We start from the raw sequence: 22,362 nt of genomic DNA on the forward strand, positions 1-22,362 counted from the left end.
AAGTTAATTTGCATGATAGAAACATTCACGTAGCAGGAAAATGACATAATTATGCATTTTCTACAGTAGGTTCAAATTTGTAAGGAACTTTACAAACCCCAATTTTTTTTTCTTTTGTTGAGCCTAAACACTACCTGAAAGCTTCCTCAAGGATACCAATGCTTAGGAATCTGACATGAGAAAATCTGTATGCATGAGTCAAGAAAAGCAGAGCAAAGCAGGGCAGCTGTGGTTCACAAGGCACCTCTGTGCACATCTTAAAATGAGCTTCCTCTGTGCAGGCAAAATGACAAAAAGGGTGCCTGTCTCTGGCTAATGCAGCCCCTGCCATTGCGTGCAGGTGGCAATACTGATTCCAGTCCTCACCTACCCCTCCCACGAGGTACGGCATGCCACAGAGGTCATTCTTGGGTTGATTAGTACGGAATACCTTTCTGAAAGTCCAGGGTGAGACGACAAAAGCAAAGTATGTTTATTACAAATAACATAAGCTCTGGATGTTTGGGTATCACAACTTTAAGATACTACCATAATCCTAAATAACCAAGCCTAAAGTAAATAATGCAAACGGAAGTAATTTCAATAGTAATGAATGCAAAATAAGAGAATTCTGTACAACCATAAAAACAGAAGATGGAAAGCATAAAATAGTACCTGAAGAAAGTTTGACAGTCCCTTGAAAATGCCACAGGCCCTTTAACAGGAAACCCTTTCCCCTTAAGGGTAGGATCCACAAGGGTCACACCTTCAGGGTAGGGGCAAACCAAAAATTAACCATTCCACCCACAGGGAACTGCTACTCAAATTTGTATCACCAGGAGGTCCAAAAAATTTCAAGCTGTGAGTTTAGTTTAAAATAGCCTTGGTCTGTAAGAGCCTTAGCCACCTGGCAACAATAATGTTCTCTCTAAAGGGATACAGTTTCACCCTAAAACTCAAAGACTCCTCCCCAAATAATTGTTCAAGGGAAATGAGTAACTCTGAGCCAAAAATAACTAAGTTAAGAATGGAAACAAGGTCCCATGAATGAGAACCAGCAAAAACATAACACAGTAGAAAGAGACCCACGAAGATTTGAGATCCTAGGATTATCACTATTCTTACAATGTACTGAACAAAAAGGAAAAAGGACTCATGGACATGGACAAGTGTGCTGACTGTGGGGCGGGGTGGGGTACAAGGGGACTAAATGGTAATGAAAAAAAATACAATAAAATAATTGATGGCTCAAAAATACCTGAAATTTAACTTCTGAATACTAGATATTTGTTGAGGCATATCCAAAGCCATTAAAAGATCCAAACTATGTGGAATAACTATGTGCACTCTTCTATATGTCTCTGACTCTTGAGAAGTGCCTTCACAGTCTTCAGATGATTCACTTGGTGAATTTCTATGACAAGCTGTTTCCTCTCTGACCCTTCTCTGCTATGTTCACAAGGCCAAGGTCTTGCTAGTTGCTGTAAACATAGCTCTTTCTCTGACGTCAGCTCGTGGTTACCCCACGCTTCTTATCACCAACTTGCAGCAGGTTTCCCCCACTCTAATGCATTGCACAACCTGCTTAGCAAAATGCTCCTAAGTACTCTGCTCAGTCTTAGCAAAAAGAAATTTCTCACGGTGATGGTGGAAGGGCTCATGGTTCACTGGCTGAGCACTAATGGCCTATAGTTCACAGAATCCCAGCTCCACTGATTCATCCAACAATATTTATTGGGCACCTATTACATATAAGCTTTGTTCTAGGTGCAAGGATTAGGCAGCAAGTAAGACAAAGTCTTGCCTGCTGTGGAATTCAACATCCTAGCTGGGGAGATAAATAATAAATATGTAAACAACTCGGTTTCTGAGTATTAAGTGTCACAGAGAGAATAAAAGAATAATATGAGGGTGAGGGGCTACTTTAGATGAGAAGGTCAGAGAGGCATAAAAGGCAACCTTTTATCTGAGAGACTAAAATGACAAGCAGGGGCAACCACTCAAAGATCTGGTGGGAGGACATTACAGACAAAGAAAGTAAAGGCAGAAGCTCTGTGGCTGCGCTGGGTGTGGCTTGTTTAAGGAACAGAAAAAGAGCAGTGTGGCTGGAAGGAAGAAGTCTGGCGAAGAGAGTGGTAAGGGCTAAGGGCGAAAAGGGAAACAGGGGGCCAGGCCAGTAAGGCCTTGCAAGCCATAGATGAGAGTCTGGGTTTTACTGGCAATGGAATAGGAGGCCTCTGGAAGTTTTCGCTGAAGGGACACGCTATTCACATTTCACAAAGACCATTCTGCCATGGCTGTGGAAGATTTGGATTGAAACAGAGCGCAGGTGAACAGAGAGAGACCTGCAACTACTGCAGTGTTCTACAGGAAGAGAGTTTAAGTGGAAGGAGAGAACCATGAAGATTTGGGACTCAAAAATCAAAGTGCTGATGCAAAGGGAGAAATCAAGATTGGGTCCTAGGTTTCTGGCCTGAGTGCCTGAGCAGATGGTAGTCTACTCCCGACATGGGGAAGAAACTGGTTTCAGACATGACAAGGGGTAGGGTAGGGTAGGAAAAGGAAATCAAGAGTTCTGTTTGGGACACACATCTGAGATGCCTACTAGGTATTCAGGTGAAAATATGTGGTGAGAAACTAAATATGAAGCCCAGCAGGGCAGTCAGAGTTGAAGAAGACAAAAATGCCTCAATCATCAGTATAAAGCCATGAGACTAAGTAAGTTCAAGCACATAAAATATATGCATTATAGAAGAAGCCCCTGGACAGAATCCTGGGGCATTCAAACATTCTGAGATTGGGTAAAGAGGAGAAACCTGATAAGGCACCTAAGACAGAGTGGCTGGGGAGGCAGAAGGGAAACAAGAAAAGACAAGACAGGGTGATCCCCGGAAATAAAAACATGAACATGAATGTTGCTGGTGATGATGACAAGAGCAGCTTCCTCACAAGCGATGGAGTATGGTATAGAGAGAGTGTCACGTGAAGGGGGGACAGCAACTACAGACAACAAGAGGTGACAGCTATAAACAAGACTTCACAATGCTTGCTACAAAAAGGAACACAGAAAACAGTGGACAATGCTACAGTGAGAGAAGTGACATCAAAGGCATGTTTTTGTTGTTATGGCTGTTTATTTTGTTTCCAGGGTGGGAGAGCCCAGAGCAGCAAGTGCTGTCCAGCATAAGTGCTACAAAGACGGAAACATCCACACGTCCAATATAACAGCCATTTCACACATGCAGCTTTGGAGCATTTGATATGAGACTGAATCTTTATTATTATTTAATATATTTATTAATTCCAAAGAGAAAGAAGGGGGAGGGGATCGATATGAGAGATATATCGATCGCCTCTCCCATGTGCCTGGGCCAGGGACCAAACCTGCAACCTAGGCATGTGCCTTGACCCAGAATCAAACCTGTGACCCTTTGGTCTATGGGATGATGCTCCAACCAATTAAGCCACACTGGCCATGGCTGAGACTGAATGTTAAGATTTAATTTTAATTAAATGAAATTTAAATAGCCATGTATAACCAGAAGCCCCAAACCACAGTGCAGGCCTCTAGCCTATTTATAGGCTGATGGATTCAACTGTCCAAAAGTCAGCAGACTAGGTGGTGAGAAGAGCGGAAGTGTGTGGCTCCCATGGTCAATGTCTTCTAAAGCTCTAAAAATTAGCAGCTGCAGGGAAGGCAGAGAGACAAAGTCCTAGAGGGCACTTTAAGGAGAGGGAAAGGTAAGACATAGTTTCAAAGGGCAGAAAACATGCTAAGTGGGAATAGTAAAAATTTCACAGTTGAGTACCTCTTGAGAATTACGGTAAGTTTAAAGTGGGCCTTGTCAAAACTGTTGTTAAGTTTCCTCTGGCAAACATCAGCTACTGCGCCCTTTCAAATCTGGCCTCAAACTACATTTTCGACCATCTCCTAACACTCCCCATAATTTATCTCTATGGTTTTCAATCTTCTTGGTTACACAACCTTTTTGCCTCTGTATATGTTTTCCCCTGGATATAAAACAGTATGCATTCAGTGAAAAGAAGAAGAGGCAAGAGCGGGTAGGAGGAGAGGGGAAGAAGAGGAGGAGGAGAGAATACAGGAGAAGAAGGAAAAGGGGAAGGGGAGAAGGAAAAAAGAGGAGGAAGAGAAGAAGAAGGAGGAAGAGGAGGAAGGAGGACAAAAACTGCTGCTCTGGATGAAGCTGAGATACGGGCTCAGTTCCCTCACCAGCTCAGCCCCTTCCCCCCAGCCTCTGAGGCATCTCCAAGGAACCCCAGGGTTTGCCAAAGATTTATCCTAGCCAGTGCTTCTCAAACTGGAATGTGTTTACAAATCACTTGTCTTATTAATGAACATTCTGCTCCAGAAGGTGTGCAGACAGCCCACAATTCTGCATATCTAAAAGGCTCCTGGTGAAGGCTGATGCCACCATTCTGTGGATTACACTTTGAATGAATGGCCACATCAGATCACTTAACCATTTTTGACTCAGTCTGCTTACTTTTGCCAGTGTGGACTCCTTGGCCATATATGCCTTCCTTTCCTTCTCCAACTGGAAGATTCTACTCCAATTTCAAGGCTCCTCCTAAACCCTTCTCCAAGACTCTTGGGAGAAGTCATCATAATCCAGTCCCTGCCCCCATCTCCTACCACTCTCCCCATTTCTCACTCTGCTCCAGCCACACGGGCTTCCTTGCAGTTTCCTAAATACACCAAGATCTTTGCACCAGCTGTTCCTTTTGCCTAAAATGCACTTCCCCAGAAAGCCTCATGTCCAACCCCTTCATGTTTTATCCCCTTACTCAAGTCTTCCTCAGGAGGTTCATTCTCTGACCACCCTATTTAATAGCAAAACTATTCCTGATACTCTAGTTATTTACACATTGTGGGGCAAAAGTAGGATAACAGTTGTAAGTACACAAAACACAGTTTATTCTTGTGTTATTGCTTATTAATTATTGTATTACTTTTCATGCAAACAACTGTAAAGTTACTATTTTTAAAGCTTTTATTTATTTAATTTTAGAGAGCAGGGAAGGGAAGGAGAAAGAAAGGGAGAGACACATTGATTTGATAGCTGGGACTCAAACCAGTGACTTTTGGCTTTGCTGAATGACACCTAACCAACTGAGCCACGCCAGTCAGGGCTGTAAACCTACTTTTACACTATCCTGTACATATATGTTTCCCCTGCACTTATGAGTAACTTGAGGGCTGGATCCATAATATATGCATTATGCATCCCAACTGTCTTGCACAATGTCTTTTACATTTAAAAAAAAAAGAAAAATACCAAATTGATAGCTGACATAACTTGTAACTAATGATACTGAATTAAATTAAATGGGCATAAACACCTTAAACAATCTGATCACTAGTGAAAGCATTAAAAATACAAGAAAGAATATTTGAATAAAACAGATACAGAAATTAAAAGGGCACAAAGATAATGTCTGAATGATTAATATAACTCAAAGATGCACAAGGATGCCAAATGCAACGGTGACTTTATAGCTATGAAACAGATTAATGTAGCAATTAATTTAACATGTATTATCACTTAAAACATTTTTAAAAAAATAATAGAGATGTCTGGTCAAGGTGGAGGCATAAGTAGACATGCTTCACCTCCTTGTATAACCGTAAGAAGGATCACAACTAAACAGAAAACACCCAGAACTGCCAGAAAACCAAAATGTATGGAAGTTTGAAAACCAAGGATGTAAAGAAGCCACATTCATCTGGATGAGTAGTAGGGTCAGAGCTGGGGAGCCAGGTTAGAGAGGACATAGTGTGGTGGCAGGAAGGTGGTGGCAGTGGCTGGCAGATAGGGTGGTCCCACATTCCTGTGTGGTGGATAAAAATTGGGTGGGACACCTTGGGAGCTAAAGATCCCAGCCCCAAGCCAGACCACACAGCTCAGGGTTTCAGCATCGGAAAATAAAGCCTCATAATTTCTGGCTGTAAAAACCAGTGGGAGTTGGGGCAGCAGAAGAAACTGTCGGTCTCTCAGGAGTTTATTTAAAGGTCCCACATGGCCCTAAAACATATGCATACCCTCCCACTCTGGGAACCACCACCAGGGCAACAGCTAGAAGGGCATCAGTCACATGTGGGAAGTGGGGGGTGAAATGACTAGAAACAGGGCAAGTGCCAAGCAAGCCTCCAGCAGTCAGACAAAGACATTGTCCCTTCTCCAACCACTCCCCCGCACACAGAGCCATAAAGCAGTGCAGTGGGTTGCCCCATGTTGCCAAATACCTAAGGCTCCACCCCATACAACTTAACAGGGGTGCTAAAACAGGGAGTCAAAGTAGCTCTACCTAATACACAGAAACAAACACAAGGAGGCTGCCAAATTGAGGAGACAAAGAAATATGGCCCAAATGAAAGAAAAGAACAAAACCCCAGAAATAGAACCAAACAAAATGAAGATAGCAATCTGTCAGATGCAGAGTTCAAAACATGGATGATCAGGATGCTCAGAGAACTCACTGAGTATGGCAAAAGCATAAGGGAAGAAATAAAGACTACACTAAGTGAAATAAAGAAAAATCGACAGGGAACCAACAGTGAAGGGAAGGAAGCCAGAGTTCAAAGCACCAACTTGGAACATAAGAAAGAAATAAGCATTCAACCAAAACAGAATGAAGAAACAAGAATTCAAAAAAATGAGGAGAGAATAAGAAGACTTTGGGACATCTCCAAAAGTGCCAATATCTGAATCACTGGGACGCCAGAAAGAGAAGAGGAAGAAATTGAAAACTTATTTTTAAAAAAATGAAAGAGAACATCCCTAATTTGGTGAAGGAAATAGACATACAAGTTCAGGAAGCACAGGAAGTCCCAAACAAGTTGGCCTCAAAGAGAACCATACCCAGACACATCATAATTAAAGTACCAAAGGTTAAAGATAAAGAGAGAATTTTAAAAACAGCAAGAGAAAAGAAGAGAGTTACCTACAAAGAAGTTTCCATAAGATTAACAGCTGATTTTTCAAAAGAAACTTTGCAGGAAAGAAGTATTCAAAGTGATGAAAAGCAAGGACCTACAACCAGGATTACTCTATCCAGCAAAACTATCATTTAGAATGGAAGGGCAGATAAAGTGCTTCCCAGACAAGGTAAAGCTAAAGGAGTTCATCATCACCAAGCTATTATTATATGAAATGTTAAAGGGACTTGTTTAAGAAAAAGGTCAAAACTATGAACATTAAAATGACAACAAAGATAACTATTAACAATTGAATCTAAAAAAACAAAAACAAAACAAACTAAGCAAACAACTAGAACAGGAACAGAATCATAGATATGGAGAGCATTTGGAGATTTATCAGTGGGGAGGAGGAAGTAGGAGAATGGGAGAAAAGGTGCAGGGATTAAGAAGCATAATTGGTAGGTATAAAATAGACAGGAGGATGTTAAGAATAGTATAGGAAATGGAGAAACTAAAGAATTTATATGCACGACCCATGGACATGAACTAAGGGGAAGGATTGCTGGAAGGAAGGTGGGTACTGGGCAAGGGGGCATAGGGGGAAAAATTGGGACAAATGTAATATCATAATCAATAAAATATACTTTAAAAATAATAATGATGATGACAGCTAATGTTTACTAAAAACTTAGCATGAGCCAGCAACTCTAGATATTTCACAAGTACCAATTTATTTAATCCACATATCAGACTTCCATAATAAGTACTATATTGTCTCTTTTTATGAAAAAAAGGAACTGAGAAAGAGAAGCCAAATGACTTGCCCATGGTCACACAGCCAGCCAACCAGTGTGGCACCAGAGCCCAACCTCTTAACCACTGCGGACAGGTAAAAAACAACCAAAACTTACTTAGAAGGTAAAGCCTTATCTTTAGGTAGGTTACTGTTTTAAAACTCCCTACAACACTTTTCATGAAGTATATATATATATTCTCTTCCTATGTACTTCCTACGTACTTTGAACATAAGCAATGATTTTCTTCACTCTGTAAAGAAAAAAGTATTTACAAACAGTTTCCCTCCATATTAATAACTAATACAGTAGTCACCCTTAGCCATGGTTTCAACTTTCCAGTGTTTGTACCTGCAGTCAACAGTGGTCCAAAGGTATTAAATGGGAAAATTCCAGAAATAAAGACTTCGTAAATCCTAAAATGCATGCTCTTCTGAGTAATGTGATAAGGTCTCTCACCTTCCCGCTCCATCCCACCCAGGATGTGAATCATCCCTTTGACTAGCATATCCACTTACCCCAGTTAGCCACTTAGTAGCCATCTCATTTATCAGCTCAATTAATTGGGGGCGGAGGGGAGGGGGCCACATTCACATAACTTTTATAACACTGTACTTTTATAATTGTTCTATTTTATTATTAGTTACTGTTATTAATCTCTTACCATGACTAATTTATAAATTAAATAGTACCTATCGGACTTAGTGCTACCAGTGGTTTCAATACTGGGGGTCTTGGAATGTATCCCCTGTGGAGAAGGGGATACTACTATACTCCTGCCTGTCAAAGCTTTTAAGGCTAAGGAAAGAAAAGATCTAAAAAAAATTTTTTTTAAAGAAACCAGAATAATTCACAGGCATGCCCTGGCAACACAGCTCAACGGTTAAGGGTTCAGGTTGAATTACACCACCTAATAGAACTGTAATCTCAGCAGGTAATTAATTCAACCTATGCTACATTCCTATTGTGTAGTACCCTTCCTGGCTATTGCGTGTTCTCCCTCATTTCCCACCTCATAGCACTCCTCCTTATTCTTGCAGTGGTTCTTAATTGGTTTCCCCAAACCCCTAAGTGCTCCACGGATAAAGTACAGGAGATCCATGAACTTGGTAATATATATCCTATGTACTATTTTTATTTATTCATTCAAAAGCATTATTTAAGAGGGGTCCATGGCCTTCACCGTACTGTCATAGGGGTCCAAGGGAAAAAGGAAATGTAGATAAAAGTCAGGGAAATAAGGTATTTTTAACAGAAAGGGAAATAGATCTGGTTAGGATTGGTAGAGGTGACAATGAAAAGGAATAAGTAGAGTCAAGGAAAATACCCAGATATTCCTAAATAAAATAGCATCTTTCACCTTCTTTCTACTTTTAACCTTCTAAAAAGAGAGGCTACCTCTGCTTCCACCCATTCACTCCTTAGATGTTTAAGCTTACACACACACACACACACACACACACACACACACACGATGTCCGAAAGTATATCCATAAATGTCGTGATCTCTGCATTATCCAGTTCTGCTGGCCTTCTTGCTGAGCTTTCTCTTGCTTTTTGTTTCTCCTTCCTCATTCCTTCCCTTAAAACAAGTGTTCCAACTTCTCTCCCAGAGATCTGTTTACCCCTGAGGCTTACCAACCCTGCACGGACAATTCTCAATTCGCCATCCCCACCCTCACCCTGCTCCCAAGTTCTAATCCCACCTTCCAACACCCCATGGGTGGGCACTCTCACTACAATATCCACTCGCCATCATTTGCAATTCAACTTTTCTTAAATTAAAAAAAAAGAATTATCCTTTTTCAACATACCACTCTTTTCCCTAACTTTTGTTAACTCAATTATGGGGTCACCTTTCTTCCAAGGGTTCATCAGTGCAGTCAGGGGATAAAGCCTGAACATTTCTCCTTATTGTAAACATTATTCCTTCTGTCTTGCTACTCAAAATATAGCCCATGAACCAGCAGTACCAATACCACCTAAGAATATGATAAATACAGAATCTCAGGACTCACCCCAGACCTGAGTCAGAATCTGCATTTTTAAAATGTCCCCAAGTGATGAATACACACATTAAATTTTGAGAAACACTTGTCTAGTGCTTATTACTATGCATGCTACCAGCCTAGTTCATCATTTCTAAGTATCAATTACAGAATCCTTATTATGTGCTAATTACAGTGCTAGGCTTTAAATATATAATCTTACTTAACCCTCAGAATAATCCTGGGAGGCAATCATCATCATCATCGTCTCCGGCCGAAGAATGAGTACACTGGACTCAAGTGGATTAATCATCTCTCTGCTCAAAGAGACCATAAATGATGGAGGCAGGATTGGAACCTAATCTGTCTGACCACAAACCATTTCGCCATACTGCACCAATTCCTTTCAATTCCAAAATTTCTGTTTCAAAGCGTATGTTGGCACAATTAATTACTCTGGTTGGCTGCATTTTCTAATCAAGTTAAGGTAGATTTTTGTTTGTTTACTACAATTCTTGTTGAAAATCCTTCAAAGGACACAGCAGTAACCCTGAGGCAGAAAGAGAAATTGTCCTGCCGTGTGCATCATTCTCAAAACTCAATTTCACTCTAAGATATTTGAGAAAAAAATGAAGAAATGAATTGGTTTGAGAATATAACCCCAAATTTTAGGGGTTATGAAACTGTTTCCCTGATAATAAACTTTGTGTGTGCCTGCTTGGCATTCTTGTCTTCTAAAAAAGGAAGGAAAAAAACAGTGTGAGAGTAGGCTTCCTGAATGACTAGTTGGGTTCCGTTCATTCAGTGAGTTTCATCTAATGCCTAGCTAATTTACTGTATTTTTTGCTCTATAAGACACACTTTTTCTTCCCCCAAAAGTGGGGGGAAATGTCTGTCCCTCTTATGGAGCAAATATCGCATCACAGACCATGATGTGTATTACGTGCCCTGGGGTTCTCAGAAAACTAGAAGAGTACTTGAACCTTAAAGTCTCTCTTCATTTGTTAATGACAGTGATGATGGTTCTTAATACCGCTGTTGACTGCTGTTCACTTTACATGGTTGAAATATTATTCTGTTATACTTTATTAAATATTTTAGTACACCATTTGGTTCAGAATATTTTTTTCTTGTTTTCCTCCTCTAAACCTAGGTGTGTCTTAGGGTCAGTTGCATTTTAAAGTGCGAAAAATATGGTATTATTTTAATTGCTTTATTATATTCTATTCAGTTAATATTTCATAGTCATATATATCATTTTTAAATCTGGTCTTATCTTTTTTTCCAGTGTTCAAAAATAAACCCACAAACCTAAAAGACATCCTACATCTCCAATATAGTATTTGCCTATTTCAAGTTTTGGACCTTATTGAGAATATAACAAAAGCTACGAATGTTCTACCCAGAAAACCCCATATTCATCAAAACACACAAAATGTGGCATACAGCACCAAGATAAACAACCCAGCCCTTTTATGAGGGCCAATATTAGCCTGATACTGCCTGTCCCAGGCCCTCTCCCTTTTTTTGGGAGCTCTTCTTCCCAACACCAAGAGGCAGGAGCTAATACCTTTTTATAACTGCTCAGTACTGCAAATGACCAAAGCCTACCAAGTCAAAATCCTTCCATGGATTTTTATAACTGAATCAGAGACAGAAAATTCCTTTCGGGGGCAGAAAGTACAGAATGTAAAATTCAGGAACCGTTAGTTCCCTGTGGAGGAAACCTGTCAGCTATGAGAAAGAAGCAAAGGGCAGAAAAGTGCCAACAGCACTCTAGCACCTGGTTCCCATTGTTTTGGAAGCCCAGCTCCAATCCTGTTCTTCTCCTGATTTGGCAGTAAACCTCCAAAACCTTCTGAATATTTAAAAGTTTTGCCTCAACTCACTTGTGTTTCTATGGCTTACAACCAAAAGACTAATAAATAATGGCTACTTCTAAATACTATATTTGTTTTAAACAAGTTTTATGCCCTTTAAATTTTTCTATACAGATACTTCCTCCACATATTTAAGTAGGTTTTTAAATATAATTTCTAAAAAGCTCACATTTTACTCTGCACAAAAATCTTTTAGACTATTTGTTTAAAACAAGTCTTGGCTCAGATCACTCTTCATGTTCCACACACTATTAAAATATAATTTTAAGAAGCTAACTGCCTGATCATTTTTAGTTTAATTCCAAATGTAACAAGACAAAATTGTCTTCTTAAATCATTTTTTTCTTTATGTATTCAATTACATTCTCTGCTTAAAATACTTAAAAATTGGCAGTGATCCATTCACTGATGGATATTTTAAGTTTGAAAGCAGTAACATATCAAATTAACCACACAAAGTCAGTATTATTCTAATTGAGAATTATAGCCAGAATGGATTTGAAAATGCCTACCTTAGTTGCAAGTTTTTATATTTCAATCAAACAGACTTTGACTTCATAAACTGCAATGCAGTCCAACTACAATCCATCCAACAAACTTTTAGTTCACACATCTCTCACGAGCACCACCGATTTCCTTCCCCTCTAGTCATGGCCTTGAAAATTCTCCAATGCTGCTTCATTGGCAAGGTAATAATAATAATGAGTCTTATGTTATATACTATTACTATTCCTAGTCTGTGCATCTAGTATAATGTTATGAACCTAGTAGACTCTAAAAATAGTTGAATCTTGAAGTTAGAAAAAAAACTTAGAAATTATCCAGTCCAATCACCTTACTTGACAGATGCAAACATTGATGCAAAAATTATTTAACATGCTCAAGGTCAAGAGTTAGGGAAATAATTAGTACACAGATCCAATGAGCATTTTACCAAGGTATGCAGAAGGTTCCCAATCTCTACAGAAGAAGCCTAAATCATAAAATACATATATGGTTCTCCTTTAATGCTCCAAAAGTATGGCTATTTCTAAATGTCCTTATGAGAAATCCAAATGAATTTAAAAAACATAAAATTGCTATATTCCTGACAAATCATGTCCTATTAATTTTGATCACATCAAAAATACAGGAAAACTCTTTAATTTGAATTACCTGTTTCTTCTCTGCTATGCTTTCTCAAATGTCCCCATGCATATACAACACTATGCTTGCTCCTTCTCAATAATGCTGACCTATTTATTCTTATATTATAATATGGACTTCGGTGCACATAAGGTCATATAAAAAGTGATCTAATATTAGATTTTGTCACCTAAACTGAAATCAAACAGAAACACGTGGCATCTAAGTGCTTAGATTTCATCTTTATATACACTTTTTGTTCAAAAATAATAAAGAAAAGAGACATTTTGAAAAAGAAGGCTGTGAAATACTTTTCTTATGTCAACTCAGAGCCCTCAAAAATATCTGGACAAAAATATGAAGGGCATTTTTAGCAATCTTTGACCAGTGGCTAGCACTTTTTAGTGCCTAATATGTGTTGAATGAATAACATGGTTACATTACATACTGTGGAAACTTGCCTCCTCTTGATGATGAAACTTATAATTGCTAACTTGTCTTGAAAGCAAAAAACAAAATAAGACAAACATTACTTTTATAAGCCTTAAGTAATCTTAAAAGTATTTCCAATTAGCAAACAACTAAAAGAAATGTAGCAATTCATAAATATAAAGTAGCAACATAAGTGGTTACAGTAAAACATGCACAATTACAAGATTTTCTAAAGTGAACTGGAACTCAGACTTAATTCCTAGAGGTCTCAGTCTGTTTTAGCTGCATATTATTGCCACTACTTTACTAAATTAAACCCTCAGACACAGCACTCTCCTGAACAAAACATCAGAACTCTGAAGGAGATAAAAGCAGGCATAAATATGAAACTAACAACATTAACTTTAAAAAAGAAACTAACAACATAAATAAACTTCTTAAAAAGTTTAACAGAATCAGACATAACTCTAAATTGCAGACAAAGGAAAAACTTCATTTTATTTACTGTAATGAAACTTAAGAGTTTTGGTGCAGTAATGTATGCTGTTGTAAATAAAAGCTTACATTCCTAATTGCTAAAATATATATATATAGTTGTCAGGAGGTTAAAATGAACTTCAATGGATCAGGCATTGGGCTGATAGAAATAATCATTTCTCAAGCTTATTAAAAAGTCACTCCATGAAAACACAATCAATACTGAAACTGTTTCACCTTTTCCCCAACTTGGGAAAGAAAAATGCAAGCACGATGTTTTTGAGTCATTTTGAACAACTTCATTAAATTCAGAATGTTCTTTTAAAAAACCAACACGGTTTCCTGTCACTTCTATTATGCTGAAAAGGGCGCACAGACATCCATCGAAATCAAACGTAGGGAAAGCAAGCTTACATTTCCCTCCAGATGCTAAACTAACTGACTGCAGTGGGTAAGGTCATGGTCAAAATTCACAGGCTCATTTAAACTTTCATGGCTCAGCCAACAGCGCCTATCATGTTTCCTGATCCTAGGGAGATTAAAACTGCAGGAGTTTCTCGCAGTTGAGATCAGCAGGAGGCTATTTCAAACCCTCAAACCGCAGTCCGCAGAGCCCGCAGCGGCGCATCCTCCACCACCTCTGGCTGCCCGTTAAGCTAACCTTTCCAAGTATTCTCCTCCAGCCTTTTAAAGTAACCCCCAAACAGGTGCTGCCGAGTCTAGATCGCCTTCTATCATCCCCTCAACCCCGACCCCTCCTGTGGTCATCCCCAGGCCGCCCTCTGCAGCCGGAGACAGGGGCCTGGTTCCCAAGGGAGGGGTGGGGAGTATGGGGCCCCGCGAGCAGCTCTTCAGCCCGCACAGCGGCAGGGCGATGCGGAAGAGGGGCAGAGGAGATGCTAAACCCCAATGCCATATTTACATTGGCTTTTTCTTTGTCAAAAAGAGTCCTAGTCTCCAATAATATCGTCTTTGGGGGGAGCGGGGGTGGGGGAGAGAGACCTAAGCACTAAAGCTGCTGTCCGGATCTCCAGTATTCTCACCCCCGTTACCCCGCGGGGAGGCTCCAGAAGCTCCTACCTCGGACCGGTACACCTGCCGACCCTCGGAGGACCGGGCCACCCCCGCCGCACCCCGCAGAGGGGCGAGATTGCTGGGACACTCACCCCAGCAGCCCCCGGCGAGGCTGGCAGCCCCAGCGGGCCGTGCTCGCACAAACTTCCCAGTTCCCGGGCTGCGGGGACAGACCTTCGGGAGAACGGGACCGGGGACGATACAGGTACCGTCCCCAGAACTGAAATGCAGATGGATCTACCCCTCGGCCTGCATCCGGACCCAGGTCCAAAAGGGGTCCAAGTGGCGCCTGGGCTGCAGGATGGAGCGGGCGCGCGCCCAAGGATGGAGGCAGAGGCACCGCGGCAGGAGGGCAGCCCGGGAGGGCGAGCAGCCCCGGAGGGCCAGGGCCCTGCTCCGACTCCCTGCCGGGCAGGAGCTGCAGGAGGAGGAGGAGGGGAGCGAGGAAGGAGAGGAGAGGGACTGCTGCTGCAGCCAGAGCTCTTACCGAGTGGTTCACCCCCCACATCAGGACGCTGAGCAGCGGATCACTGGCTCGAAAGAGCTTCACTTTCTGCGCTACGAAGTGCTTCTTCTTGGTCTTGGTCTTGCTCGCCAGTACTGAGGACCCCAGGTTGCCGGGGGTCGCCATGGCCGCCGCCTCTGTCCCCTCCACCGTCGCGATCCCAGGCCAGGGACCCACCCTCTCTACTCGCCAGCTCTGGGAGGCAGCCGCATCCCACCAGCAGCGTCCCGGCGCCCCGCGCCCCGCTCCGCCCGCGCCCGGCTTGGGAGAGCGGCTGAGCTCTGTTCGCTCCCGGGCCGGTATCCTGCGCCCGCCGCGGCTTGGCGCTCAGCCCGTGCCCGGACCCGGCGCGCAGTGAGCGGCTTCCGCGTTGGGCGCTAGCGTCATGACGCAGGGGGCGGGCGGACAGGAGCTGCAGCGCTGCCGGGCGGGGCGCGGGGCGCGGCCATGGACCGTTAAGCGGAACCCTGGCGCCGAGGACTCTGCTCCGGTGCGGCCAGGCAGGCACCTTGTGCGCAGCCGAGGTCGGGGTGGCCTCTCCTGGCCTGCCGAGGTGGCGGCGCGGGGAGAGGTAGGACTCCCGCAAGGCATCCTCTTCTCCCTATGGAGGAAAGAGGGGAAGATGGGGAGAGTGGGGCGTCGGAAGTGAGGAGACCTCAGTGGTGGAGGTCAGGAGAAGGAAGGAGGCCCAGGGAACCGCTGCTTACTGGTGCCACAAGTCAGGAGAGCAAGTGAGACCTGAAACGCTGCACGCGGACTAGAGCTTCCCTAGCACCGAAGAAAGGACCTGGGCACATCGTTGGCCACCTCCCCAAGTAGCCCTGAAACGAACTTCTTAATCCCTTTGTTTCTTTAACCCTCTGCCTTTTGGACCCTGGACTTGGGCTTTCCCACACTCTCCAAGTCGTGCAGAAGGTAGACTCCCACCTAACAGTCTGAACTGTCATTCCCACCACCCACCCCCTCTCCCTAGACAGGACCTTGTGTTCCTTGATTTGGCCAAGAAAATCATGCCCTGACTTGAACCTTCTACTTCAAATTCCCCACCGTGTCCTTTACATCCTTCCTTTTCTCCATTCCACGCACGTTCTTCCTCAGAAATCTGTTCATCCACGCACACCTATATTTAGCCCTTCTCAATACTTGGCGATACCTGGCCCATCTCAGGAAAGCTGCCATTCAATGTCTTGTTATTCTAGGTATTTACCCGGGCTTAGCCCACTTGGCAAACATGTTGCCTGTTGTCATTATTACTGCACCCACGAACTATAGGGAAGACCTGCTGTGTGCTTGGTAATCTGCTTAGTTCTGTCAGGGAGAAAAGGAATGACAGACCCTTATTCCTTAAGGATCTTAGTCTCATGAAAGTGAGGAGCCATAGGTCATGTGGTCACCTTCATTTGCTCCTCTTTTTTCTTTGTTCTTCAAGCATAAGGGTTGCCTACAAGTCCTCCTGTTCTTTCCCTCTTTATTCTATTGTCCAGAATTATATCTGCTCCAGCTTCAACCATCACCACACTTAGTGCTAATAAATAAATAAATAAAACCTAAATTTGCAGTGAGAACATAAAGTTGCACAGTTCTCCCATATATTTGAGCAAATCAAACTCTGAGCCTCGGGCTTTCTGTGTCATCAGTAGGACTAGTCAAACACTAATGTCATTTTAGGGACTACTCTGGCCCCAGTCATTATAATCCTGCCCTACCTACTTTAGAGGATGTTTGTTAGAATGAAAATAATCAGTATACAATGGCAATGAAAAGCCCTTTATAAATCATACAGCACAAAATAAAATGTAAAGTACTTGCAGGTAACACATACACTCTTCCCTGAGAAGTACCTGGTTGAACATCTGTATATCAGTTGTTCACAAGCACCTTTTAAAAGTGTCTAAAATCTAGTTCAAAATCCTCCATTCCACATGTTGCTTTATTTTTTCTATTATTCTGGAAATGGCATTCATATCACTCAGCTACCTCAGCAAGAAGTTCATTTCTGTAACAAATTTTCATTGACCCAGGCTTGAAAACTTCAAATCATCATTGATTATGCCTCTTGTCATCACTCCACATGAACCCCTTTACAAGGTCCTGCCCTTGAAACAATTGTGTTCAAATATTACCTCTTCCCTGATGCTTTCACAGTCTTCCAATATGAAATTAATCCATTCACTTCAGTGTTTTGATAGCACTTTATTTGTTGCATAACAACTCTCTTATACTTAATTGTATATTAATAGTGCAAGACAATGGGCTTACTGTGAATGCTGAAAACATGAATTTAGTGATGACAAAGTGTTGAATGAACCTACAGGAAAGGGAAATGGAAACCTGTGGGCACTGTCAGATAAGGTTTCACTTAGGCGGGCAGCAAGCTATAGATGAGTACACAAGGTATCATCCCTGTTAGGAGCAGATAGTGGCTAGGCATGAAGATGAAAATCCATGAGATATTTTCAGATGAGTCAACTTGGAGGACAGAATTTTTTTTCCCAGTTATATTGATATATAATTGACCTGTAACATTGGGTAAGTTTAAGATGTTTAACTTGATTATCTGATGCAGTCTCTGTTGTGAAATGATTACCACAGTAAGGTAGTTAATAGCTCCATCACATAATTCCCATTTATGTGTGTGTTTGCATGTGATGAGAACATTTAAGATTTACTCTCTTAGCAGCTTTCAAGAATATAATATATTGGGTTGGCCAAAAAGTCTGTTTAGTGTTTTTCCATAAAAGACACATTTTTCATTTTCACCAATAACTTTATTGATTTGGATATTTTGAGTATGTCAACTATCTCCTGCTATTGGCTTCTAGTGGGTAGAGGCCGCAGGTGTTGCTAAACATCTTCCAATGCATGAGACAGCCCCACAGCAATGAATTATTTAGCCAAAATGTCAATAGTACCAAGAAATCTCACAAACCACTTTGACACATTTGATCAATCACAGCACCTTCTCCATACACTGCACAAATCTTTTTTTGAGTTTTAGTTGCATTTTTACCTTTCTTGAAATAATAAAGCATATATACTGAAAATGTTGCAAATTTTCTTCTATCTTCAATATTAAAATAGCTGCACACAAATTCAGCAAATTTGATGTTTCTTTTTTATAAATGCATGCTTATATGACAGCTGTCACAATACGATCTAACAAAATCATCTCGAGTGAAGTTAAAGACAACTAAGTGCTACTAGAGCCATAATATGGAAAAAGCTAAACAAACTTTTTGGCCAACCTGATAGTATTGTAAAGGAACAGAATTTTTTGTGGCTTGACTTGCTTTGAATGGCATTTGTTATAATGCCATTCATGAATAGGTCATTAAACAATTTTGCCAATGACCTTTCACATTATCTTTGTATTCCGCAGAGTGTGTGTGTGATGCAGGAGTTCTAGAGTCACAAAAATGACATAGCACCTATTGGCAAAGTTTTGGTGAATAAAAGAATGTTCCTCTCTCACAACAAAGTTACAGATAAAGATTACACATGCAGGAAATGTTTGTGCTAGATTCCATTCAAAAATACTATATTGGGAAATTAGGTTAGATTAGACTTAATATTTAAACTTGAGGGTTAAATACTATGTGGATTTAGCAAACTAGCAGTTTGATCACTTTTTCTTTGGAGTTTGTGTGATGATAACAGAGTGCATATGTCCTTAGTTCAGTGCCTAATTTAGGCTGCTTATGTTGTCAAAGGTTGAAGCAGCCCAATCACAATCATTCAACAGGGCCTTGATGAGAAACATGGCTAGAGGCAGAAAAGCAAGGAAGTTCCATTTCAGGATGGACAAGTTGTCATGCCAGTTAAGAAGAATGCTGCTCCCACCCCTTTTCATCTGGCCTGTTGGGCTGTTTATCCAGGTGCCGAGAGCTGCAAGAAATGCTCCAGCAGCCAAGTTCACTAGGACGAAGGGAGGAAATGTTGGCAAGATTGAAAGGCTCCCAATACTGATTTGTTTGTGTTTGTGGTCACTTTTTAAAAAATTTTTTGTTTACTTTAACCAACTTTATTTGCTCTCCTAGAAGGGTATGGTGGAAGTGTTATGTCGACTAAGGTGTGCAATACCAGAAATGACAGTTAAAATAGGGTGGATGCTTTTTTTGTTTTTGTTTTTTTATTGCCCTTTTAATAAATAAAAATATAAATAAAAACTTCTCCAATTGAATAATTCCAATTAGAATTCTTTCTTGAGAAGAGGAATTCAGTAATTTCCTTAGTGCTCTTTGGAAGCTGTTATGCTTTTCATTGGTCTGTGAGGAGATCAGAGCAAGATGTGGGACATTCAATCTTCTGTAGTGTTTCCAGAGCCCTGCCTTGAAATGGAATTGTTTTAGAAGATCATTATTAAAGGGCATATACAGTCAAACCCAGCCAAAATGCACTAAAGGGGATCCAAGAATTCAACTGTGACATGTGAGTTACTTCTGGGGGAGGTGGACTTTGTAGACAGGATGGAGCACAGCTTGTCATCTTAGTTCTGTGCTGTCCAAACCCATTCTGGACTGGTTGTGGTTTGGCACCAGTTGGAGGGGTTGTCCACCCAACTGAAATATTGATGATTGTTCTGGCTTCCACAGGAGGCTGGGACCTCCAGGACAGTGGCAGCAATACCAAGAATCTACCACTTAGTTGGCAGCTATCTTGTTGGCCTGACTTGGGGAGATCAGGCTGGAAGACTGGGTGTAAAGAAGTTCACACATAGGGTGACCATGTTGCAGCCTGCCTTACTTCTGCCACCTCCCCAGAGAGTGAAGACAGACTTTAGCAGCCCCATTGAAAGACAGGAAGCTCTGTGGAAGACAGAAATCAATCTCTAATGACATTATATCTTTATTACATATACCTTCATAATAGAAATTTCCAACATTGGGAGACTGATGAAATGAATGATAGTAGATTCATATGGCAGACTATAGAATGATCAATAAAAATGGTATTTTCACAAAACTATAATGACAAAATAATCATGATGTTAATATAAATGAAAAACTAACATACAAAATTGTATATAGGTATAGTTTTATATAAAGTGTATGTGTACAGAAACATGTAAAAGACTAAAGGAAAATACATCATACTGTTAATAGTGATATATCAAGGATGCAGTTTGGATGATGGATGATTTTAAAAATAAATTTATGCATTTTTATTATGTTTATAATAATTTTTTAAATGCAACCATTTTCCCTGGTTAAACGAAACAGTAACGACACTTAACACTCTTAACACTTTCCTATAAAAGAACAGCCTTTTAAGTTGCTATTTATTAGTTACTGTTGAACTAAGTTGGAAGATCCCTGAGTTCACAAATTCCTTAAGTAAAAGGAAGGCTACAAATGTAAATAAAACAGGAGTAGCCCTGGCTGGCCAGGTGGCTCAGTTGGTTGGAGCATCATCCCCTATACCAAAAGGTTGTGGGTTCGATCCCCAGCTTGGGTGTGTATGGGAGGCAACTGATCTATGTTTCTCTCTCACATTGATGTTGTGCTCTTGCTCTTTCTCACTCTCTCTCTCTCTCCCCTCCTCCTCTCTAAGATCAATAAACATTCTTGAGTGAGGATTAAAAAAAGGAAAAGAAAATAGAAGTAGTGTTTTTTTATCAAGTAGACATAGTCACAATACTTAGGGCCTATGACTTTTTCTTTCTTTTTATTTGTTTTAGAAAAAGAATTGAGATCAGACAAACAAAAACTGACTGCAAAAGAAAACTTCAAAATTAATATTAATAAACATTTTATTAAATGTCCATAAAAGATAACATAATACTGTCAGGTTTACTTAATTTAAATTCAGTATCAAAAATGTCATTACATTTACAAGAGATTTGTGAGTTAGCTTTTTTTATTCTGCAAGTATACATAATGTTTAATAAAAAGATAATAGCCAATCAAAAGTTAAATGTTAATTTTAGCCAAAAATTCCACAAGCAAAATCATAAAAATCTTTCTAACTTACAGTAGGAGGATTACATTAAATGTAGGCTATGAATTCCTCTTAATATGTTTGACAGGATGAGAGGGTGGAGCCTCCAAAACTCAGAATGCCCAGCACTGAAGGGAGTCTTTTAAATGCTCTGGGAAGTTTTTTTCTTTGCTGATCAACAATGTTCATACAAATTGCTGTGACTTTCAGAAGCCAAAGCTGAATGAGAAAATGAGATGAACCAGAAGATTTTAGGCTGTGCCTTTTGTCCTGACTAAAGAAAATATCCAAGAAGTCCTGAGCAGGGAACAAGTGGGCCCCAGCTATGTGGAGGCTGGAAAGGAATCTACTGGGAAGAGAGGAAACTCAGTGAGATGCCTGTGAATTTGCCCAGTCCCTCGTGGCTGCTGCACAAGTTAACTCTGACTATTGTTCAGGGGGTTGGTATTTTCCTCAGATTTTTATTTTTTTTCACTGACACTTAGAAAAATGCATTCATGCCACTCTCTTTTGATTGTAGCTACTATGTCCCAGATAACATGCTAGATACTGGGTTTCTAGGAAGAATTTCTTCTCTCAGATAACTTACAGTCTGAGGAGATATAAAGAAGAAGCAAGTAAACAGATATTCCTATAATTACAGATTGTGATGAAGGATCTGAAGAATAAACCTGGTGCAGAAATAGGAAATAGGTGGTGTCAGGGAAAAGCTCTCCAAGGAAGAGACACATAAACCCACAAGGTAAGAAGCAGTCAGTCATGAAAAGAACAGGATGAACAGTGGCCTGTAGTGAGGGGACACCCAGCATGAGAACTTCTGTTCTAGAACCCAAAGGAAGCCTGCATTGGCAGGTCATTGAGTCCCCCCAAAGGATTTGGATTTTATTCTAAGTGCAATGGGAGATTTGGAAGCTAAGGATTTGATTATAAAAAGATCTTAGTGGCTCCTATGTGGAGAATAGATCAAGGGAACAGAACAGTCAATGAAGGGAGATAAGGCAATGTTTACAGGAATTCAAGTCAGAGAGTATGGTGGCTTAAACTACAGTCTAAACAATAAAGATTTTTTAAAAAGGATTAATTCATCTATACGGGGCAGTAACATTTTAATGTGGATGGGGGTGGAGAAAGGGCAAACTAGGCTTCATTGCACAAAGGAGCGCATAGTGGAAGATCTCAGTCATTGTTTCATTTGTCCTTTTTAACATACCTGTAATCAAGGGGCACCCTG

General features: G+C 40.8%; 1 protein-coding gene across 1 annotated transcript in view; it reads right to left on the minus strand.

The window, feature by feature from the left end:
- Positions 1 to 15,512, minus strand: part of PIP4K2A (phosphatidylinositol-5-phosphate 4-kinase type 2 alpha) — a 161,109-nt gene extending 145,597 nt beyond the window's left edge. The window contains exon 1 of the mRNA XM_090266598.1: positions 15,177 to 15,512. Within this exon, the coding sequence (XP_090122724.1) occupies positions 15,177 to 15,320 (144 nt within the window). The 5' untranslated portion in view covers positions 15,321 to 15,512. The remainder of the gene's footprint in view (positions 1 to 15,176) is intronic.
- Between the last annotated feature and the right edge of the window lie 6,850 nt (positions 15,513 to 22,362).

The sequence above is a fragment of the Furipterus horrens genome, unplaced genomic scaffold, assembly GCF_987537825.1.
Source record: "Furipterus horrens unplaced genomic scaffold, mFurHor1.1.pri manual_scaffold_2, whole genome shotgun sequence".
Taxonomy (NCBI): domain Eukaryota; kingdom Metazoa; phylum Chordata; class Mammalia; order Chiroptera; family Furipteridae; genus Furipterus; species Furipterus horrens.